General features: G+C 40.4%; 1 protein-coding gene across 6 annotated transcripts in view; it reads right to left on the bottom strand.

Moving 5' to 3' along the window:
- DENND1A (DENN domain containing 1A) overlaps nt 1–24086 on the bottom strand; it is a 523573-nt gene that overhangs the window by 205977 nt on the left and 293510 nt on the right. For all 6 annotated transcript variants that reach the window (XM_061154694.1, XM_061154689.1, XM_061154693.1 and 3 more), the window contains 2 exons: nt 19578–19678; nt 1860–1905 (listed from right to left, as the gene is read on the bottom strand). In XM_061154694.1, coding sequence (XP_061010677.1) covers nt 1860–1905; nt 19578–19678 — 147 coding nt within the window. The remainder of the gene's footprint in view (nt 1–1859; nt 1906–19577; nt 19679–24086) is intronic.

Below are 24086 nucleotides of genomic sequence, written 5' to 3'. Positions count from 1 at the left end.
GTGTGTATGTGCAGATAATAAGGGGTTTGGGGAAAACTGAATTTGAGACATCGACAGTACATCTCGGTGACCTTCAATTGGGACTTGCAACTCTGGGCTGTAAGTTCAGAGAGAGTCATGTCAGTGTTAGAATCACAGCTGGGAGTCACTGACATCACCTTGGTAGCAAAAGCAAAAAGCCTTTAAAAAGATGGCCAGAGGGTATATAGAGAAGAAAAGCAAACCAAGACTGGAAACCTGGACAATGCTCAAGGTAAAGGACCGTGAAAAGCAGTCAGAAAAAATCCGTGCTGGAACAGTCCGGAAGGCAGAAGAGGCAGGAAAGAGCTGTGGATGCCGACAGACCAAATGGTCTTTAGATTAGTGTTTCCAACTGTACAACAATTGGCACGAAAGGTCTATTAGCAAGTATTCACTTTCAATTTCTCACACAGGGGCTTTGAATACACCCCCAAACTAGACAAACAAAGGTAAAACACAGAAGAAATCTCTTCAATCTGATCTAAATACACCATCCAAGATAGTCCATAAACTGTGTACTGTATGTGTTCAGGGCTGGGTGATGACAAGGAGGAACTGTTAACAGAATGTAGGAGCCACATGGCCGTCCTGTCAAATTAGAAATTTGAGCAGATTTCTGTGGTCTATTTTGATCAAGATTCTCAATGTCAAACAAACAGGTTTTTCGATAACCAACTTGTTTCATTTTCGTAAGCACAATAGCACAGTGTGCAACAGTGAAGAAGCAGGTGGTCCTCGTCGACGTGAAATGAAGGGAACAGAAGAAGAGAAGTAGCACTTCCTTTAAGACATGCAAAGCATCATCACAGACGGACATGGCTTTAGCTTTTCCCTCTGAGAGCTTATCTCCTGTGCAAAACAGGCAAGTCCCCTGCCTCCTGTCCTATTTTGCTCCAGTGCAAATTCAGCTCTCTCCCGAGGAGGGAAAAGCTTAGGGTTCGTGTCTACAAACCAGAAACACTGACAAAAGCACAGAAAAGTCCTTTGAAAGAATTGCTAACTACTCGGTACAGCCATGCAGAAAGCAATCTGTCCTTAGATTCATAGCTTTGACCAAGCATTTCTACTTTAGGGGTTCTATGCTAAGGAAGTAAGTCAAGATGCAGATTAAGCCTTATGCATAAAGATGTTCACTGAAATGCTATTTATAATAGTGAAAAATTATAAACAGCATAAGTGTCCAACAGTAACGGGAAAATGGCTAAGCTGTGGCATATTCGAACAGTTGGAAGGACAGGTAGCAAATTAAAAATTATTACTGACAGTAGACGAAAATGCAGAAATCCCCAAGCCATAATGTTAAATGAAATAAAGACATAAAATTCTATACCATATCAGCTAAGTACATTTATACAAAATACATATTCACAGAATAAAGACAAGGATGAAGAATAATAAAATGCTAACAGATGAATCTGGAATAATGATACTGTGGATAATTTTAATTGTCCTCTTTATACTTCTATATATTTTCTATACCACATTTTCTACAGAGAAAAATGTAATATAGTTGCAGTGATTTATAATAAACATCATTTTGAAAAGTGAATCATTTTCCTTCCCTCATTCAAACCCTTGAAGAACCCTTTCCTCCTGCCTCTTTGAACTTCACTCCCTCACCCATGAAAACTGACAATCTCCAAACAAAGTGGAAAAACACTGGAAACAAGAGCCCAGTGGAAAGGGTCTAAGCTGAACGCCCAGCTCTGTGCATGAGGGGTTGCTCTGACACACTCCCGTGGGTCGCGCCGTGAATCCAGAGACTGCATCTTTTCCACTGCCATGAGGCAAACAAAACTGCAAGTAGGGAGATCAGGGGAGGAGAGAAGTCAACTTACCTCCATTAAACTTAAATGGATTCCTATGAGGTAGGGCATGGGAGCACTGTGAAGAGAAACAGAGACACACAGCTGCTTTAATGTCTGTTGCTTCTGACAGAAAATTACAGATGGTTCACTATTTGGAGAAAAACTGTTTTAATAAACGTATGCACAGTTACATTTCCTTTCACAACAAAAATCCTAATATGACATTTTGTTCCCAAGCCTAGAAACTTAGTAAGAATTTCAAAATGCAGGCAGCCTTCGAAGCAGTATGAGTGGCGGGAAGAGCCCTGACCTGGGCATTAGTCCCTAAACAGCAGCCATGTGATTGCATAGCCTCAGTTGCCTTATCTTTAAAATGGCATTTTGGAATCTAACTGCCAGCTTGCTATCAGAATGAGAAAATATACATCGAGTGACTAGTATGGTTCCTGGTACAAATGGGAACCATTGTTGCCATGATTACAACAGAAAAAGCAATTAACAATGTCAGATGGAGGGTATAATGTGCTTCAAAAAGGGATGATTTTTTTTTTATTTGCTATTTCCTTCTGCCATCAAAAGATGTGATCTGTCTATTCTAACTGGACAGAGTATATCACAGCCAGTAAGCATCTCCAACCCAACTGTACACATGCCATCCGATGATACCGTAATTCAAAAAACCTTTTCAAAGTGCTTCATTCCCAGAGCAATGGGTTCCCTTAGTTAGTGACTGAGCAGGAGGTGAGAACCCAGCTCCAAGGGCTTTAAAACCTGGGCATCGTGGATTCATTTCCCTTGGTTTCAGGTGCACACATTACCATTATGTTGCTACTTAACAATGATAAATGGGGTAAACATTATACAAGGAACTTCAAATTCAACTTTCTTAATTCACACAACAACCTCACAAGGTAGGTATTATGCCCACTTCACAGAGGAGGGGGTAGGCCCAGAGCACTTAAATCACTTGGTGCTTTTGAACTGTGGTGCTGGACAGCAAGGAGATCAAATCAGTCAATAGGAAAGGAAATCAAACCTGGATATTGATTGGAAGGACTGGTGCTAATGCTGAAGCTCCAATTCTTTGGCCACCTGATGCAAAGAACTGACTCACTGGAAAAGACCCCGATGCTGGGAAAGATTGAAGGCAGGAGGAGAAGGGGGTGACAGAGGATGAGACAGTTGGATGGTGTCACTGACTCAATGGACATGAGTTTGAACAAACTCAGGGAGATAGTGAAGGACAGAGAAGCTTGGCGTGGTGCAGTTCATGGGGTCACAAAGAGTCAGACATGACTGAGCAACTGAGCAACAACAATGCCAGAGAACAAGTGGCAACCCTAGGGCTTGACTCCAAAGCTTCTTCCTCTATGGTACTTTGACTCTGTAATACTGGACTGACAATTCCCAATCCCACCTCCCACACAGTGCTTTTCCTGGGAGTAGTGGAGGGAGTAGACATGAAGGGAAAGATTGACAACTTTTCCATCTGTCTCTCCAACATGTGATACCTCCTGGGAAAGGTACAAAGGATATTTTACGAGACCAGTGGAAAGATACCTGCCTCAGTCTGAGGTGACCAGGTACCTTTCCTGCAGGGCAGCTGGTGGCATGGAAGTGGACCTAGGAAGGTGGCTTTCTTGGGAATAGGGTAGGGAAACAAGGAGTGAGTGGTAAGAAATGAAAAAAGGGGAGGTTTTCTTTCCACTGAATGCTAAAGAGTTTAGGCTTTATCCTGAAAGCAGTGGATAGGTAACCAAGGTTTTTAAAACATCAGATGTGCATTTTAAAATTGCTCAAACATTTAAAAATAAGAAAGAGCACAATTCCCTCATTACCATTCAACAAATAAAATTCTTCAAGCAAAAATTCTTCAGAATATAAAATGTTCTCCTTACTACAGATCTCAGCAGTAATATATCTTGGGAGCCTGTAAAACAGACTTGAATATTAGCAGCACAGTTTGGGAACTATTCTTTTAGAAGACTTTTGTATTTGATAATAGCCAAAGAAAGAATTGGACACGCAACTGCAGTGAAAGTGGAGTTGTCTTTTCTTTCCTTTCTTCTTCTTCTTCTCTCCTTTAAAAAAAAAAAAAAGGTATCTGCTGTGCACATTCAGCTTCCCTTTGCTTCTAGGGGCAAGGAAATGCCCTATGATATTTTTTCCCTTAAACTGTAAACCATTAGTTTAGCTGCCAGCTACACAAATGCTCAAACTTCGCAGTGTGCCTGGCTCTGCTGTCCAAGCTTTCTCTAGTGTACACTGAAATGAATGTGTTTCTAATTAAGTAGCTTCAGGAACACGACAGCTTCAATGTCAAAAATACAAAGTCTGAACCCTGGCAGGAAGTCTTAAGACTGCAAATGTCTCATCTAGTGGAACCTTGCCTAATGTAATGAAAGGAAGCAGGAAGAGTACAGAATTCCAGAAAAAATGGCCACTTATTAATGTGTCCAGAAGCACAGCCAAACACATAGAAGGGAGAAAAACTCAAATCCATAATATTTAACCAAATCTCATAAACTTCCCCAGCTCCCACCAACACTGTCATGCAAGTGACAAATGACCCTGAGTTTTAATTAGAATTTCAGAACTGAAATTGCAAACAAATGAGCTAATATATAGGAAAAGACACTCAAACAACTCAGAGAAAGGTAAATGTAAATATCCACAGATATTTATATAATTTGACTATAGGTTCTTACCTGAAAAAAAATTTCTTTTTCTATAATTTTAAATAGGTGTTAATGCCATATCTCTTTGTCTTGCAATAAAAACCAATGAAAGAGAGGAAAAAGGAGTCTTAGAAGTGAAGGCAGAAGTAGAAAGGGACAAAGTGAGACTCACTCTTCAGGTACCATTAGGTAGATATTTTTTTAAGCCCAATAATTTTCCAAAGAGTAATTATGGCTTATCATAGAAATGGAGTTTCTTAGTCAACTTAGGGCTGAAATAGCTCTGTATTTAGAAAATATTTTAAAACACATTTATTCTGAAATCACAGCACGCCATGTTTTGTATGAATGCAAATTTGGACAAATAACCTTTTACATTGTCATCATTTGCTTACATAGCCTCAAATGCATCCCTGAATCTACTGTACTTTTGCTCTGCAAATATAGTGGTGACAAATTTCAAGTGGGGAGAGGGAGAGAGGGGAAAAAAAGAAAACCAGAGACTCCTTAAGATCTTAAAGTAGCAAGTATGTAACTGGGTAATTCTACCTACATTCTGAAAACAACTTTTATTCTCAATAATACCTCAATAGTTATGGCCATTACTGACTTCTTCTCTTTTTTTTTTTCTCTTGTTGTTGTAAAGAGAATGGAAACACTCACCCATGATCAAGTTATTACAACTACTCTTATTTTTGCATTATTCTCCTCCAATATTAACACTAACATTTTAAAGTATCTTTGAAATTACAGAGTGCATATATTTTATTGCTTTCTCATTGGCTACATTAACATTTCCCATATTATACCATAACCTTTGTGATTGTTTTAAAGACTATATAATACTCCACCAAGTATGGATGTCCCTTAATTTACTGAACTCTATTGCTAGAGTTAGACATTAAGTCACTTTCATCTTTTCATTATAAATAACATCATAATGAAAATAAACAATCTCATGTGTATGAATTTTCAAACATGGAATTACCAAGTTAAAGGGCAGAACTGTTTTTAACATCTTTTGTTATATTTTGGCAAAGTGTCTTTAAAAGGGCAGTACCAACCCCAGTGGAAATCTTTCAGGACTGTTGCAATGATTAGAGAGAACCCATGAAACGCCTAGCCCAGGAACACCACATGGTAGATTTAGTAAGTTATCATGTCCAAGAGGTTTCTCGTCACAGCCTGAGTGGGCATGGCTGATACTACTGGACTCATTCTCTTAGGGCCCAAGGTTTCCTGTTTCTACCCTGGTTCTGAAGGGTACCTGACAAAATGCTGGTGAGGACAGTTGAGACTCTGTGATGAGCATGAGGTGCTTGACATGTATCACCTCTACACATGAGTTTCTGATTCCAACACGATCTCTTGTCCCTTGTCTACTTACTAAGTTCAGTCAGGTTGCTTATCACTTTTTTTGGAGGGCAACCTTTAACCTTGATTTTATGTACCACCAAAAATGCAAAAACCACCAAGTAATCTATGATTCATTACTTGCTTATCACATACAGTGACAAATTTTTAAAACCACTCATTACTATTTCTTAAAAAGAAAATAGAGCAAAAAATTTGGTTAAGCTAGCTCTAAAAAATTTCATATTCAGAACCTGACTCATCTGGATCATCTTCTGATTCAGAGTCATCAATGCCCATGTTTTCTTCAAGGGTATCTCAGAAACAAAACATAATACTTTTTCTAGATGCTATCTATCTCCTTTTGTTAGCTCCCAGAAAGAACTTGCTTGTTGATTATCAAGAAAATATCAATGTAAATAGCTGTTTCACCAATAGCAAATGAACACTATGCTTCTATGCTCTGGTGCCTTTCAGTATTCACACTGACTTTACATTTCCATGTTGAATCTGACTGAGATTTGGAAGACATTTTAAATGGAAATTTGACACCACACATGCAGAACCAACAATGCACATAACTAAAGGGGTGATAATATTAAGAGCTGGGTTTCCCTGGTGGCTCAGTGGTAAAGAAACTGCTTGTCAATGCAGGAGACGCAGGTTTGATCCCTGGGTAGGGAGGATCCCCTGGAGAAGGAAATGGTAACCCACCCCATTGTTCTTGCCTGGGAAACCCATGGACAGAGGACCTGGTGGGCTATAGTCTATAGGGTCGCAAAGAGTCGGACATGACTTAGTGTGTCAGCAATAACAACAATATTAACAGCTATGACCAAGTTCAGGCATAGATGGGCTATCACAACTGTATCACAACTGTCTGATGGATGGGGGATGCCATCCATCTGGGGGCATGCCACTGGAGGATGCCACTGTATACCTCTGAGTTTTGGGACAGGGTGTATCTGCCCTAGGCCTTTGTTCTCTGGGAATTATGGCATTTCCTGACTTCATCAGTGTCACCTTGGAAGAGTAAAAGCTATGCTTTCTTCCTTCTCCCCTGCAAAGCAGAGGAGTTATATTGCTAGTGTCAAAGGCAGGGACAACGTAATGACCTGAAAGGTGTTTACTTTGAATCCTCTTAACAGGAAAGGAACTAATATCAATCGAGTTATTATAAATCAGCTGCTTTTATGCATCACTTCTACACAATTCTCAAGGCAACTCTGCAAGGTATCACTACTATCCACATTTTCAGATGGAGAAACAGGTTCAGAAAGGTGAAGTAACTTGCCCCCAGGGTCACAGAGCTAGTAAGCAGTGAAGCTGAAATTCAAAGTCAGGGCTGTTGGACTGACTCACAGCACATACTCAGTACTAAAGCCAAAAGAAGAGGAGTGCTGGAAACCAAGGGGGCTGTTCACCCAATCCTCTCACTGACTCCAGGCCTGCAATGCAGAGCGCTGTGCATAGAGGTAGATCCTGCAGCATGAGCTCCTTCCCAGCAATGGACAGGCATGGACATGGATACTGCAGATTTATTAATGATCCTGTAGTCCCCGTTCATCATTACTGCACTTTCTCAATTTGCTAATTCCTTTCCCCCAGATAACCAGGGCCCTCTTAATTATGTTCCCCTGAGGAGAGTGGCTACTAAATTGGAAAAGAGTCAGGTGAAATAAAGGAACACTGGCTGCCCAAATATATAAAACGCAGCTTCCTGGGACAAAGAGGGAGGGGAGGAGAGATACGTGGAGGGAGGTAGGAGGGCCTCCACCCCCACATGAACAACACCTCTTTGACCTCAGTAAGGATATAGCTTAGAGCTCCCAGAAGTTTGGAAGACCCACTCTTTCTTTTCGCATATTAATGCACAGTGAGCTCTACAGTGTACACATCACATTCCCCCACCTTGCCTCTGAGAGGCATACCACCTTTCAGACAAATACCCAAATCTGCAAAGGGATCCCACCAGTCTTTCCTCAGTTCACTGTCTTTAAAGAAAGGAAAACTCTGGTCTTATACATTTGAGCTTTTCTTCCTTCCTTCCTCCCTCCCACCTGAAAAGAAACCAAAGTGTGTAAACACAGTTTGTCTTATAGTTTAAAATTCTGCTCTGAAATAACGAGGCCCAGCATTGTTGGAGAGGTTAAAGGACAACAGAATGGGGAAAGGAAAGCGAACAAAAACCATACAACACACCTTATTGGAGAACACAAAGAATTCTAGTTTTCATCTTCCTAAGAGTGACCAGAGATGGGCCACAGGCTAATCCAATGACCAGAGTTGCACAGGGAGCCAAGAGCACCTGGTGTTTGTGGTGCACTTGCCTCAGTCAGCACTAGGCTAAGGGCATGACAGGCATTTTCTCATTGGATCCTCAGGACCACGGTACAGGGTAAGTACTGTCATCGCCACCAACTATACAGATGAAGAAACAAAGGCTGGGAAGCTAAACAATTCAGTGAGGTCACACAGCTAGTACATGGCGGCCCTGAGACTAGAATCCAAACCTGTCATACTGAGTCAGAGCAAGCTCACTGTTACCCTAGGAGCTCAGCATGTGCTTGGCTGTGGAAGAAGAGCAGAAGGAGGTTTGGAGATTTTTTCCTAACCTGTTCCCTGGGGGCCTGCCAGCAGCTGTGCAAAGTCTTGGGCCCCTCCACATTCTGTTCAAGACCCTGGCCAGCCCCCTCACCACAGGAACCCTAACCTACCTCTGGGCTGAGCCACAAGTGTCTCTGTGGGCCCCGCCCTGCGTCCTCCAAGTCCCACTGAACCCTGCGGTCTGCCAAACATCCCTTCAGATCACCCTAAGGTTGCTAACACCTCCCTACTCAGAGGATTTTGTCTGGGTTGCCTATTTGGCATAAAGCATGTGCTAATTCATATGGTTATTCCAGACTGTCAGTCATGGAGAACCAAACTCTGTTTCCCATCCCCAGAGTCCACGGTGGGGCCATGAGAAGAGCAGGAGGAATAAAGAGGCAGGGGTGTGCTGGGTGCTCACCAAATACCAAGGGCTGTGCGGTGGCCCTTATCTCATTTAATCCTCAAATAATCCAATTTATACCATCCATTTTATAGATTAAAAAAGGGGGGAAAAAAAAAGGATCCTCAGAAACTTGCCCATGGTCACAGTTAATGGTGATTCCAGCCCAAATCCTCCTACTTTAAAGTTTCTTATGATTTACTTTTTTTTATACCATTATGTTACACATAAGAAAAAAATGGGCATTTGACAGTTATAGCTGAAAAATAAAATAGCAAGTGGACACTTTGTAGCCAGGATAAAAATACATTTGCCAAATAGCTTAAATGAACTGATATGCTTTCTTGTTCTAAACGGAATTTCAGGTAATTTATAGGAATACATTTAGTACAGCAGCAAAATAGGAAAAAAAAATAGAGGCAAAGGGAAAAAAACATAAGCTGGGGTGAGGTGAGTACTTCACTGTGGGCTGTAAGGTTTTGCATACCTGCTGGGATGGCCACAAATTTGGCTCTGAGTCCTCCAACTGCCAACCCAAAGAGGGAAACAGGATTGTCACATGATTTGCAGTGTCCATAGAGAAAAATAAACTAGTCACCTACGGAGCTTCAACTTTAAAAAGGCAACTGAGGAGGGGTAAGAGAGAAAACTAACATCTTATGGTGCATTTACTAAGTGTTCAGTGTTTTCCATATCCTGGTCAGTCAATATTACTTGTGTCAGGCACCACACTGGACAGGGAGAAGAGAAAAAAAGAGTTCTGAACCCTACCTATCTAGAGCTTACAGTCAACAGCAGACGGCAAATAAGCATATTCTTGTAGGTGTGTAGGCTGCTCTAAGGAGAGTTACAAGGTGCCTCAGGGGTAGACCTAAGATGACCTCATCTCATCCCCACAGCAATCTTGAAAGTCTGATCGCCATAATTCACAGAGGAGCCTGTGGCTCCAAGAGGTTAAGTGACTTGACAAAGGTCACAGCTGGTGAGAGGCAGAAAATATGACTTGAAAGGTGGAAGGGGTGCAAAATGCCATTAGTTAATCGAGATTTTCTTAGGGAAAAAAGTATTTAACTCCTTGCCCGGCTTCCAACAGGCCCTCCCTGATTTATGAGCAGTAGCACGGAATGAAGGTCCATGTGAGGATAGGAGCACTCTTAGATTAGGAGGCAGTACAGACTGCCGAGCTGCCATCCGCAGTTTCAGTGGCCAGAGCATGGGGCTCACAGCAGTGGGGGAGCTGGGTGCACAGTGCTGGGCGCTGGGGATGGTCCGCTAATGTGAGACGCGTGTGTATCTGAGCTGACCGTGATGGGGGGGAGGGAGGACAATGTCCTCCTGAGAGTGGCCCTGTGGCTTCCTGGGTAAGCTTGGGGCTTGTGAAACAGCTGCAAGTCACCAAACCCAACCGAAACAAACACAAGACTTACAAAGATAACGACTGGATGGAAACCCAGAAAGGTCAACATCAAAGCCTAGAGTAGTTTGCCCTTTTATGCCTCCTCAGTCTACCGGAAGGAGACAGACTAGGGAAATCAGGAAGGGCTCCATGGCTAAGACTACTCCGGCAGGAGAAGTTAATCACAGAGGAAAGGTCAGGAGACGGGGCTCTCTATTGCCTCCAGAGAGTTCAATGAGAACCATAAGAGCCAGAGCCAGGTCACAAAAGTCTCCGGTTTGAGCCACCAGGGACCCGTGAAACCCTCATAGAAATGCAGGAACGAATGATGCACAGAAGAAATGAGAAGAGAAAAAGAGGTTTTCGATAAATAAACCAAGAGAAATTAACCCCCCAAAATAGTGTAAAAGTTGAAAATGAAAGAGGTAATGAGGGAAAGAAACTCTCTGTTTTTCTAGGACTAAGATACGTCACATGTCAAGATGCATGGCGCCCAATTACCTTCTCAGCATAGCCTCTCAGTCTTTCAAATATTCACATGGAAGACAAACCCACATTTGTTGTGAGGTTACTCTGAGCTGAGCACTGAACTGCTGCTTTGTGTCTTCTCCTTGTGAAAGACACAGGAACACATCCCTGAATCCCCACCATGAGGGAACCTCCTTCAGAACTGAAGCTTCTCTAAAGATGACATTACATGGCCTGTGGCTCCTGCTCTACTGGTGACCATGAACATATGTAGAATGTCTTTGCTGTAGAGGCCACTGCACTGTCTTAGAAGTTTCAGAGTTTTCTAAGTGTTGGATTCAAGCTAGTCTCCAGGTCAGAGAGGGGTGAAGAATTACCTATCAGATGTGTCATAAGAAATGGAAAACAAGGCCAAGATAAGCACAGGTCAGAGCCAGCTGTGTCCCATGCAGATCAGGCAGAAATTGGGGCAAAGGAAGCAGGCTGTTGCCCCTCACCACATCAGGCAGCAGAAAGAGGACTGGGAAGTGGGACTATCAGGGTGGGTCCAGATACTCAGATGTAGATGCAGCAGCAAAGGAGGTGGAGGGCCATGGGGCAGTGGGCTGCAATCATGAGTGTGTCCCAAAGAGAAGGTCACTTTCAGTCAGTTCAGTTGCTCAGTCATGTCCAACTCTTTGCGACCCCATGGACTGCAGCACACCAGTCTTCCCTGTCCATCACCAACTCCCAGAGTCTACTCAAACTCATGTCCATCGCATCAGTGATGCCATCCAACCATCTCATCCTCTGTCATCCCCTTCTCCTCCCCTCTTCAGTCTTTCCCAACATCAGGGTCTTTTCAAATGAGTCAGTTCTTCACATCAGGTGGCCAAAGTATCGGAGTTTCAGCTTCAGCATCAGTCCTTCCAAAGAATATTCAGGACTGATCTCCTTTAGGATGGACTGGTTGGCTCTCCTTGCAGTCCAAGGGACTCTCAAGAGTCTTCTCCAACATCACAGTTCAAAAGCATCAATTCTTCGGCACTTGGCTTTCTTTATAGTTCAACTCTCATATCCATAATGACCACTGGAAAAATCATAGCCTTGACCAGATGGACCTTTGTTGGCAAAGTAACATCTCTGCTTTTTAATATGCTATCTAGGTTGGTCATAACTTTCCTTCCAAAGAGTAAGCGTCTTAATTTCATGGCTGCAATCACCATCTGCAGTGATTTTGGAGCCCCCAAAAATAAAGTCTGACACTGCTTCCACATCTATTTCCCATGAAGTGATGGGACCAGATGCCATGATCTTAGTTTTCTGAATGTTGAGCTTTAAGCCAACTTTTTCACTCTCCTCTTTCACTTTCATCAAGAGGCTTTTTAGTTCCTCTTCACTTTCTGCCATAAGGGTGGTGTCATCTGCATATCTGAGGTTATTGATATTTCTCTGGCAACCTTGATTCCAGCTTGTACTTCTTCCAGCCCAGCGTTTCTCATGATGTACTCTGCATAGAAGTTAAATAAGCAGGGTGACAATATACAGCCTTGACGTACTCCTTTTCCTATTTGGAACCAGTCTGTTGTTCCATGTCCAGTTCTAACTGTTGCTTCCTGACCTGCATACAGGTTTCTCAAGAGGCAGGTCAGGTGGTCTGGTATTCCCATCTCTTTCAGAATTTTCCACAGTTTATTGTGATCCATGCAGTCTTACTAACAACAATAAAAAATGTATTAAAAACCTAATGGATCTGGAATGAAACAGTGGTGATGGTTACATAACCTTGTGAATACATGAAAAACCACTGAACTGTACACTTTTAAAATGATTAATTTTATGGTATATGAATTATGCTTCAATTTTTAAAAATCAAATGGAGAACCTGAAAAGGCAGTTTTGCTATAGAACTTAAGAGAGTATAGGTATAGATTCTTACAAATCCATGGCATAAATATGCAAAGAGCCATCCTTCCTCTCTCTCGTTTTTCCATCAGGAAGACAGTTTACTCAGAAATTGTCCAAAGCTTCCTCCAAAGGCTCCTGGCACTTTCAGTTTTGGGTGCTGCTGAAGGAAATGAGGGTGCATCTCAATACAGGCCTCAGTGACTGTCATCATTTAACAATTTCTGTTTAGGTACCTACTTGATGCTAGGCTCTTTATGGAGAACTGTATTTTTTATATATTCCTGTGGATGATAAAAGAGACGTTCAGAGAGACTATGTGATTCACCTAAAGACATATATTCAGTAGGACCACAGCCAGGATTTGGAACCAGAGGTTTGACTTCCAAGCGTGAATTATTTTCCACTACTCAGCCTCTCTGCTCAAACATCAAGGTCAAGTTCAGCCAAATTTTAATAAGGGATTTACCCAGGAATCTATAATTTTGCTTTGTTCAACCAGCACACATTGTTTGTGAACTTTCTAACCATCAGGTCCAGGACAGACCCAACTTCCCTCCTTGTTTTGTCTGAAACTGAAACCCTGGTCCTTATCCCCTCTTATGCTTCCAGACAAGTTCTTGATGCAGTGGTTGCTCACTCTGAGCAATGGACCTATCATGGCCCCTTGATACGTCTTAGCTTAAAAAAATAAACAAAAAAAAACTGTCCCAGCTTTTGCCTGGACACCTGAGTTCTTTTGTGAAGTAGTATTTCCTCAAGTCCTGAACCACCTATAAGCCCCTGTCTTTCTAGGCCAGTGCTAGAGACATAAAGGGCACTCATAAATACTTCCTGCAAAATTGAAAAGACACAGTTTTTGCTTAGGTGTTAGAATCCAACTTTAATTGATTATATAGTAAAGAATTTTAGTGATACTTCTCTACCTAATCCACTTTCATCTTATCTGGATTTGCGAACTTGCACTGGATTGTTGAACCATATATGTGTGTGTGTGTGTGTGTATGCACATGTACATATTAATATATAATGACTATAAATACATATCAATCTTAACAGAAATCAATCCTGAACACTCATTGGAAGGACTGATGCTGAAGCTGAAGCTCCAATACTTTGACCACCTGATGCAAAAAGCAGACTCATTGGAAAAGACCCTGATGCTGGGAAAGATCAAAGGCAAAAGGAGAAGAGGGTGGCAGAGGATGAGATGGTTGGACAACATCACCGATTCAGTGGACATGAACTTGGACAAACTCCAAGAGATAGGGACAGGGAGGTCTGGCGTGCTGCAGTCCATGGAGTTGCAGAATTGGACATGACTTGGCAACTGAACAACATAAACACACACACACATATATATACACACACATATATATATAGTCAGTAATAAACATAGTACCTACTCTTTATGGTCACCAGCTGTTTATCAGTGTGTGGGTGCTGTCACTTCAGTTGTGTCTGACTCTTTGTGACCCCATGGACTGTAGCCCTCCAGGCTCCTCTGTCATGGGATTCTCCAGGCAAGAATACTGGAGTGGGTAGCCATTTCCTCCTCCAGAGGATCTTTCCGATCCAGGGATTCAAACTTGCGTCTCATATCTCCTGCATTGGCAGGTGGGTTCTTTATCACTAATTACAATTCACATTTAACAGAAAACAGGCTTAGAGGTGTTCAGCACCCTCAAAACAGTAAATGGGGAAACCAGAACCAAAGTTGGAGTTTTCTGTTTCTACTATACCACACTTTGTTGATTTCTATCACTGACACCAAGAATATCAATGATTTCACTTTAGCATCAATTTATTCCCCATACAAAATTTCATGGCACCAGTGAAGAGAGATTAGAATGGACCTAGCTCTAGTCATCCAGTTGTTGTTTCACAGCTGTGTCTGGACTGTTACCCTGTCATCCAGATGGACTATGCACCCTGTAAAAAGGCATATTAAGACTGTGTGATAAAAATCCTAGATGGAATACATGATGTAGCATGGAGGGGGGTTATTCAGAACCCCACATATAGTACAGATAAACAGCCTAGAACTAGTATGTCTCACAGAGAATCTAAGCATGCCCACTCTGAGTGGAAGAATGAATTCCAGAGGCATCTAGAAATGCCAGAAAATACGATGAATTTTACAAAGTTGGATACAAAATCCAAACCGTAACTGTGCATATTTAACTTTTTAGTTCAATCATGCCCTCAAAGAAAATCAGGAGTTAGCTACTAACTTGGCTCTTGGCCTGGCTGATCTTTGGGGGGAATATGAACTTGTCCTGATCTGCTTTGGAAATATTTTATCACATATTTGTAAATACATTAACAGGTGTCCAGAATAACCAAAATGTACAATTCAATTTGATAACTGATTTGGTCCTTATTTAGGACTATTTCTTAAGGACTAAGGGAAAAAAGGGAATTTACATGGGAAATACCATATGGCTTCTATTGGGACCTTTTATTAGCAACATTTAATTAGCATAGTGCCTGGTACAGAATAAGTGCTCTATAAATATTTGCTGAATGAATGAATAATAATGAATGATAACATTAGTCCACAATTATTAGCCAGTCATCAAAAAGCCTATGTAAAGAATTTTTTTCACAAAATCTTGGTGATAGGCACAGCTTATTCTCTAATTCTTTAACGGATATTAGTAAGGAAAGCTTTAATATGAAATGGCCTTGGATTTCAAGTGCAGGCTCTACCATTTCTTAGTTGTGTCATGGTGGGTAAGTCGCTAAACTTCTCTGAGCTTCAGTTTCCTAATCTATACAATAGAGCTAACCTTCTGCTGTGCCATGCTAAGTCATTCAGTCATGTCCGACTCTTTGCAGCCTGTGGGCTGTAGCCCACCAGGCTCCTCTGTCCATGGGATTCTCCAGGCAAGAATACTGGAATGGGTTGCCATTTCCTACTCCAGGAGTCGAACCCGCATCTCTTACGTCTCCTGCATTGGCAGACAAGTTCTTTACCACGAGCACTACCTGGGAAGCCCCAATATTTACCTTACAGTTTGATTTTAAAGATCTGCAGTAATGTTTATAAAGAGCTTGACTTTCACACTGTACTCCATATATGGTGATTATTATTATGAAAGGGAATATTGATTTTCATCAGCAAGTCTATCCCTTTGTCCCCAAAATACGAAGGCTCTTCCAATACTGGCAGAGGTCAGGACTGCCATCAGCCAAGGTAGGGAACATTCTCATTTTCACTTTCAAAATCAAGAGAATGGCACAGTTCTAAAGTAGAAAGGAACCAGCAGCACATGTTTTTAAATATTCATAAGGGCTGGAAATGTCTTACTCCTTTCGTTTTCTCTGCCATCTGCTTTTGTTTCTTTTCTTTTCATTCTTATGCCACAGCTGCAAATGAAAACAACCATACAATAACCCAAGTTAAATAAAAAAAATCAAAATAAAAACAATCTGATGGGTAAAAAGAGAAGATGAATTATAAAGTTTTTCCCTGAGCTCACAAGACAGCAGAAACAAGAAAAACGTTTGATGTGAATAAAACCTTCTGGAAACCAAAACCCATGTCCCACGTTTATAATAACCATAATAAGAGCAACCACCATTTACTAAATGGCCCCTATATGTCACTTGATATCAGTATCTCTAATTTCTAAAGTAGGTAAATCAAACCCATTTTACAGAAAACAAAATGTCAAATCAGAGAGGTAAAATAGACTTTTAATGGTTACATAGCTATTAAGAGATGAAATAGATTTCAACTTGGGCCTCTCTGAATATAAAGCTCAGACACTTTTTCTACCAGTCTCTCCAAAAATGGGGAGGAACATGAACAAAATTAATTTGGGAAATATTTAAGGCAGACTATTTGTATTAAATGGATTTTCTTCAGATAATTAAAATCTGTGATTATAGCTCTAATTAAAGTTAACTTAGATAATTGGTTGTTGTATTTGTGAATGTGCAATTAGTCTTCCACATAATTGCTCGGTTTCAGCATCATACTTTCCATGTATTCACTGCATCCCACAGCTTTGCTATACTGGCTTCTGTGTTACCAAAGGCCCATGTTACAGCTCTTGGGGTTTCTGCGTCCAAGGACTATGATCTATGAAACCAATAGTAGGGTCTAGGTTCAACCCTATTTTAGCATGTCTTTGTCCAGAAGTCAATGAACACCTCATCTTCAAGTGTAATGTAAAAAGCTCTTACAGCCTACACTGTTGTCCTGAAAACTCCTAGCAGCATGTACCTGAAGAAAAACTGGCAGCAGCGGTCCTCATGTGTTAATTACACTTGCGAAGTCTATTATGCATAGAAAGGGCACCTGCTGGCAGCGAAAATGACTAGGACCTGCCCTTCCTGTGCAGTGAGTAAATTGAGAGTTCATTTCTACAGGAGATAATAGTTTTCAGATTCCATTTCGTGTATCCCCTGCATGGGGACGTACTTAACATTTAAATCATCTGCAGAGGAACAAACCTCCTTCAAATTTACATGTGTCAGGCTCCTGGCACTTTACTTAAAATGCTGGTTATCCCTGCTGGCTCTTACCACCAAGGACTAAACTCAACAGTGGTGAAAGTCACCAAGCACAGCAGAATAAAGTTATTAGTATTGACTCAAATTTCATGACATTTGTCGTTTCTGACCAAAGCAGTGGTAGCAGGCTGATCAAAGCAAGCCTTTAAATAGAGGATCTGTTTTTTTCTCTTGGGGTCTTTTATTTCATCATTCTTACATCTCGCAGTTAATAAACAGATACCAATCCCCACAGGCCTGTAATCATCCTATGGTCAAATGTCAAAAAGTTCTTTCATGAAAACAAGAGACCAGGACAAAGACTGCGGTCATACAAACAGAAACTTCCAATATGGGACCTAATCACAAAACTCACTCAGGCTCTAAAAATTAACAAGCCTCAACTGTAAGCTTTTATTTATATTTTTATTTTATTTTTTTAACTATGAGCTTTTAGAGTGAAAACTTCTGGGTGACAAGGGCTTGGCAACTGTCCTTGCCAAGTCTTCCCTTCTCGGTTAGAGCTGCTGCACTACTGTGCTCGGTCAGGCTGGTAACAGTCCTTGAGAGGGTTAGAGATTGAGAGGAAGCCGAAAAGAGGATTGTGGGTCAGCTTCCACAGGAAAAAGTGAAACAGCTAATAAATCCTCTAAGCAATCAAGAAAGGAGGGCTGGGACCTGAGATGGTGACTGGAAGTAACAACTGGCCAGAATAAACATGGATTTTTTTTTTTAATGGAACTTTTCAATTATAGAACTATACTTTTTCATTGTTAGAAATATTTGAAAGTATGGAAAATAAAATAAAGATCATGCAGAATTCTTCTCTCTCCCCCACAACACAAATCACTGTTAACATTTTGGTGTCTTTCCTTCCAGATTTCTGCCTCTTTATATGTTTGTTTGTGTATATGTATCTAATTTTTGTGTTTTATATATATATATATATACACATACACTTAATTTTTGTTTGTTTTTATAAAAATTGAATAGTGGGGACTGTAGCTATAAAATTAAAAGATGCTTGCTCCTTGGAAGGAAAGCTATGACAAATCTAGACAGAGTATTAAAAAGCAGAGACATCACTTTGTTGACAAAGGTCCCTACAGTCAAAGCTATGGTTTTTCCAGTAGTCATGTACAGATGTGAGAGTTGAACCATAAAGAAAGTTGAGTGCTGAAGAATTGATGCTTTTGAATTGTGGTGCTGGAGAAGACTCTTGAGATTACCAACCAATCATAAAAGAAATCAACCCTGAATATTCATTAGAAGGACTGATGCTGAAGTTCCAGTACTTTGGCCACCTGATGCAAACGGCCAGCTCATCAGTAAAGACCCTGATGTTGGATAAGACCGAGAGCAAAAGGAGAAGGGGGCAGCAGAGGATGAGATGGTTAGATAGCATCACTGACTCTATGAACATGAATCTGAGCAAACTCCAGGAGACAGAGAAGGACAGGGAGCCTGGTGTGCTGAAGTCTGTGGGGTTACAGAGAGCTGGACACAATTTAGTGACTGAACAACAACAACATCTATTTTAGGGAAAGTTACTAAACCTTTTGAGGCCTTGGTTTACTGACCTGTGAAATGGAGCTAATAATACTTGTCTTACAGAGTTGCTGGAAGAATAAAATGAGATCACAGATGTAAAGAGATGGTCCAGTAAGTGGTGAGGGGACAGGAGGGAGGCACAGTAGAGATTCAACCGTGGCAACCATTGTTATCACTGATGTTATTGACATCATTTTCATCTTCAATTTTGGGACTCTGAGCTGCTGGTTTTAGACTAGATAACAATTTAGCAATCAAAATTTTCCAAGTAATGGAAAGTGAAAGCTGTACCATTAGAGAGGCAGAGGGACTACAATGACTTTCTCAGCTCCACCAATCCTTGCACACACAAGCCCCTTGGAGTTCCTACCTGAAACATCAAGACACACACCTAAGTCTTTTCCAGGAAGAACTCCAAGTCAGCCTCCCTCCCTTCTTCAACTAAAACACATTTCACTCAATAGTGAAATTCCCCTCAAAAGACTTCCTCACAAAAGAGTGTTTTGAAGCCTGGCTTGTACTCCCAAACCACAGCTGAGGGCAAGTCTTACAGAACGTGCCAGGGCACAGCTGAAACTTGAAGACCTTGGGGATCTCAATTGTTCCTGACACCAGTTTCCAACTCGTCTTAAGAAAGAAAAAAAAAAAAAAAATCACACAACTATTTGGTGCTTTGGTTTCCCTATACCAAGGAATGGGGAAGGTATTATCTATCCACTTGAACTCTCTAGAATGCCATGACAAATATGAAAGCTATGTGGAAACAAACAGGCCAGTGCAATCTGGTGATCTAAAATTCAGATCACTTTGAAGTTAGTATTTTTAATTTACAGTCACCAACCGTATTACAAGTTATTGACCTAAGATGCCTGGTTATTCTCTGGAGAAGGAACGGCAGAGGACAGGGTGAGCAGCAGCCTTACCAGCAGTAGTCCAGCAGATGTGGAGGCAGGACAGGGATGTACACATGCTGCCAGAACATGGGATAGAGCATCGCAGCAGACCCGTGGATGCAGGCAGTCAACTGCAACAGAGATTAGAGATTCAGAGCTAAACAGTCAAAGTTGGGAGACACTCATTTGAGTTCAACAATAAAATTAAATACATACTTATCAACATATTTAAAATAACTCAATAACCCTAATTCAAACTATTTAATAAGAGCTTCATTTTCCAAAAAATATATATTTTTTCATGATTATGAAGCTAATACACAATGACAGTAGAAAATTTAGAAACTGGAGAAAAAGATTAAAGTCTTCACCATCTGAAGATAACTTAACATTTTGGTATATTATCCATATATGTGTATGTGTATGCTCAGTCATGTTCGACTGTTTGAGACCCCATGGACTGTAGTCTGCCAGGCTTTTCTGTCCATGGAATTTTTCAGGTAAGAATACTGCAGTGGGCTGTTATTTCCTATTCCAGGGAATCTTCCTGACCCAGGGATCCAACCTGCCTCTTGTGCATTGGCAGGCAGATTCTTTACTACTGCACCACCTGGGAAACCCATTACCTATATATGGACTTTTCTAATAAAATCAGGATTACTGTAAATACGGTGTTAACTTTCCCTTTAAGTTAATATTATTTGCTGGCATTTTCCCATATCTTTAAGTATTCTTAGAAAATATCTTTTAATGTCACCCAATGAATTTCTTATATTTAACCACTCTTCCATCATTAAGTTATATACTTGGATCAACTCAATAACTTTTATATATGGTTCCTACATGAAGAAATTAAAGACAAAGGTTATAAATATTTTAAGGCACTTAACAAATATAGCAATATAAATATAATAACCGTATTCATATAATAAATAGATGAAGGACTGAGGCTCTTTATACTCCCCCAGCCAAGTACTGAACTGCTGGCCTCCCTATACCTCATTGTACCTATATTCATTTTATTTTTATTTCTCTGATCATGACTGAAGTTGAACATCTTATTATATGTTCTAAACTATATTTCTTTTTTTTTAAACTATATTTCTTAAGTACATGATCTGTTCATATTGTTAGTCCACTTTTTCTGAAGAGAATTTAGTATATTTTAATTGATTTAGAAGTAAACTCTGGATATGCAAAGGACAGTAATCTTTTCTAAGGGTTTTTGAAAATAATTTATCCTTATTTAATTTTCTTTGAATTTTTGGATAAAGAGAAAGCTTAAATAATTACATGGGCAAATATTTCCCTTCATGATGGTTTCCACTGTTTTTATACTAAGTCCTCCAAATTCTTCCTCAGCATTTAACTCTTTAATCCATCTGGAATTAATTTAGGTTTAAGGGCTCAGGTGAGAATTTATTTTTTCCACAGAGTTAATCAATGGCTCCAACACTGTTTACTAACATCCTTCCACTCCCTCCTTTTTTGGCTTGTCTCTATTTCATATTTCTTTTTTTTCTTAAGAGCTACATATATGATACAATCAGTATTTGATATAACAGAAAAATTAGGAAACAAAGATACAATGGAATATAACTGCTACAAAATTCAATACAGTGAAAGAAGGAAAAAAACCAACACCTTTGGAGATAGGGCTATGAAGCGACAAAAGCCAACAACACGTGTTTCTTTCTGTCTTTTTTCTTTAATGTTTCTTTGGTTTCTGGGAAGCCTGTTCCCATGAGGACTTTGCTTCTTTTGGAAGCTGTTAACCAGCCTTTGCTGACAGAAGGACATTTACGTGGCAAAAGAGTGACGCGGCAAGGCCCAGTTAAAAGAATCCCAGAGGTTAGTGTAACATGAACAGCTTTAAATTGGATATTCTACTGATGGTTCACAGTTGTGAGTGCTGTGTATTAAACCCACGGCTGCTACCTTTTCCCCTCCTTTTCCCTCCAGACCCTGTTCTTTAAATCAGGTACATGCCATGAACAGGGAGCTCACCCAACAAGCTCTCAAAAGCAAGTCCCAGTGACTCTGACAAGGCTTGTAGGTTTAATTCATCTTTTCTCAACTTGGTAGGTTTCCACATAAAAGAGGCTGTCTTATTATACATGACGAATATCTTTGGGCTTAGAAGAGATAAAAAATCTTTGCTGGTGTTGAGTGAGTGGAAGATGAACCAACTTTACTCCAACTCCACCCTGAAGTCAGGCTGGAGGGTTTACAACAGCCTTTAGTCCCAGCTCTCTTCTTCTCCATCCTTTAACCAAGTGCCAAAGTACTCATTCTAAAGTGCAGGTCCAGTCATGTAACATCCTGCTTTGAATGTGCTTGGGGGCATACCTGGAATAGGCATGTCTTTGTGTCTTCAGCTTCCCATCTACCTATAGAGACGCATCTCCAGCCACAGTCCCTACTATCTTCTCCAGGTTTATCCTTGGAATAAACTGTTTACAGATTTAGGATTATATATGTACTCCTTTTCCTGCCCTCTGTATTCCCACAGGCCCAGATCCATGCCCCTAGAGTCTGTTCACTATCTTCTGCAAAGCTTTGCATGGCTCCACTGGGCATCTGTCTCCTTCACTGATGGGATTAAAACTGTGTGAGTTTGTCCTCTCACTGTAAGGGGCAGAAAGACCCTGTCTCTCTTTTGCTCAGTGGCATAGTAAATATAAACACATATATACACGTTTATGTGCTAGGTAATGCAATATTTCTTGAATAAATAAAAAACAATTCCCACTTAGAATATACTCATAAAGACAGCTAGTGGCTTGGTTTTTCATGCTTCTGGACCACCATTTTCATGAGTCTTGGAGAATAGGGTATAAGACTCAAATTCCAAAACAATAACAGTAAGCTTAGACATACAAATACACTACTTTTGGAAAATCAAGTCAATGGATTCATCCATCCACTTATTTAATAATAGCCTACTCTGTAACTCTACAACACACCAAATAAATAAAAGCACTTAAAAATCTGTATAGTGCCACCTAGAGATATAAGGTATCATCGTCACGTGTATTCACCGGTAATTCTCTTTGAAAAAGTCTTTTAATAGAATGCTCCTGGTTCAGACAGAACTTGAATACCGGCCTCTTTTTAGCTTAAATTGGTTTGAGTCTAAATCCTATTTCAAGCAACACAGTGGCACGGATCTTATCTTCAGACAATGTCCTTTTCATGTCTCCTTAGCCTAAAAAAAAAAAAAAAACAAAAAAACCTAGCAAGCTAAATGACAAGGTTTTAAAATTACTTATCCCTCCTAAAAATCAAACTTTTAAGATGTGTGATCATCACTTTCATTGGGAGATTTTCTCAGTGCCAAATCTCTGCAGCTATAATAAAATGCTCTTACCCATTTGGTTAAAAAACAAACAAACAAATGAAAAGAGTTGTTTGGCTCTTTTCCAAAATACTAAATGACACACACAATGTGTATCATTTCTTAGAAATAATGGCTAAGTGGACCACAGAAAAGCGTTATGACACATCTTTGCTTAATCAGAAATAATATATATTCCATACCTTATCATTAGCCACTTTAAAAAAACCAAACCTCTAAAACCAACTCTCTTAAAAAAAAAAAAAAAGAGTCCTAAAGGACTATGCTCATTCCTTACAGAATACAAAATTTAAAAGTAATGAAAGTATATAATTTGGATTGTCGTCAACAAAGGGGTATTGTGAATATTTAATTGAAGTGCAAGTTGAGGAAAATGATCCTATCAAAATCTCACTCAGTGGGAGAATAGAAAGATAGTATGTGTAAAATTTGCCCAAAGTCATTAGTCACAATGAATATTCATCAGAAGCCAATTATCAATCCCACTTAATGACACCCCAAAAGATTTTGCCCTAAAGCAACTGAATAGTCTAAGACTCCAGACAAAACTAGACAAATTACACAGCCAACAGCTAGTCTAGCCAGGACACAAATTGTAAAGTAAACCACTGGTGGGTTTTTGGACGCACTTTTAGCAAATTCTGTCCTCAATTAAAGGTGCACGAGGTCAGTCTGATTTTGGAGCTTTCTTTTTGGCTGCACAGTTTCCTTTGAGGCAAAGGCAGAGAAAGGAGAGGCGGTGGAGGTAGGACACGAATGAAGAGCAATCAAGGATAACATTTGAAAAATCAGAAACACTTTTTTTTTTTTTTAATTTGAGGTATTTCTTAGGGATAATACCCAGATTGTCACAATCTTAGATACCAATCCAACTGATTCCTAAGAGAATCCTGCAATTTAACATGGAATAAAAGTAAAGAGACCCTCATTAAGGAAAAAAAGGAATCTCAACAGCGTATGTGCCAGGCACCTCGCCAGGGGTTTATGTGTTAAGTCACTTTAGTACTTCAGTTGTGTCCAACTCTTTGTGACCCTATGGATTATAGCCCACCAGGATCCTCTGTCCATGGGCTATTTCAGGCAAGAATACTGCAGTGGGTTGGCATTTCCTACACCAGGGGATCTTCTGACCCAGGGATCAAACCCTCCTCTCTTACAGCTCCTGCATTGGCAGGTGGGTT

This window comes from Dama dama, chromosome 11 (assembly GCF_033118175.1).
Source record: "Dama dama isolate Ldn47 chromosome 11, ASM3311817v1, whole genome shotgun sequence".
Taxonomy (NCBI): domain Eukaryota; kingdom Metazoa; phylum Chordata; class Mammalia; order Artiodactyla; family Cervidae; genus Dama; species Dama dama.
The sequence above is the reverse complement of the archived record's forward strand: the minus strand, read 5'-3'. Positions and strand labels throughout refer to the sequence as shown.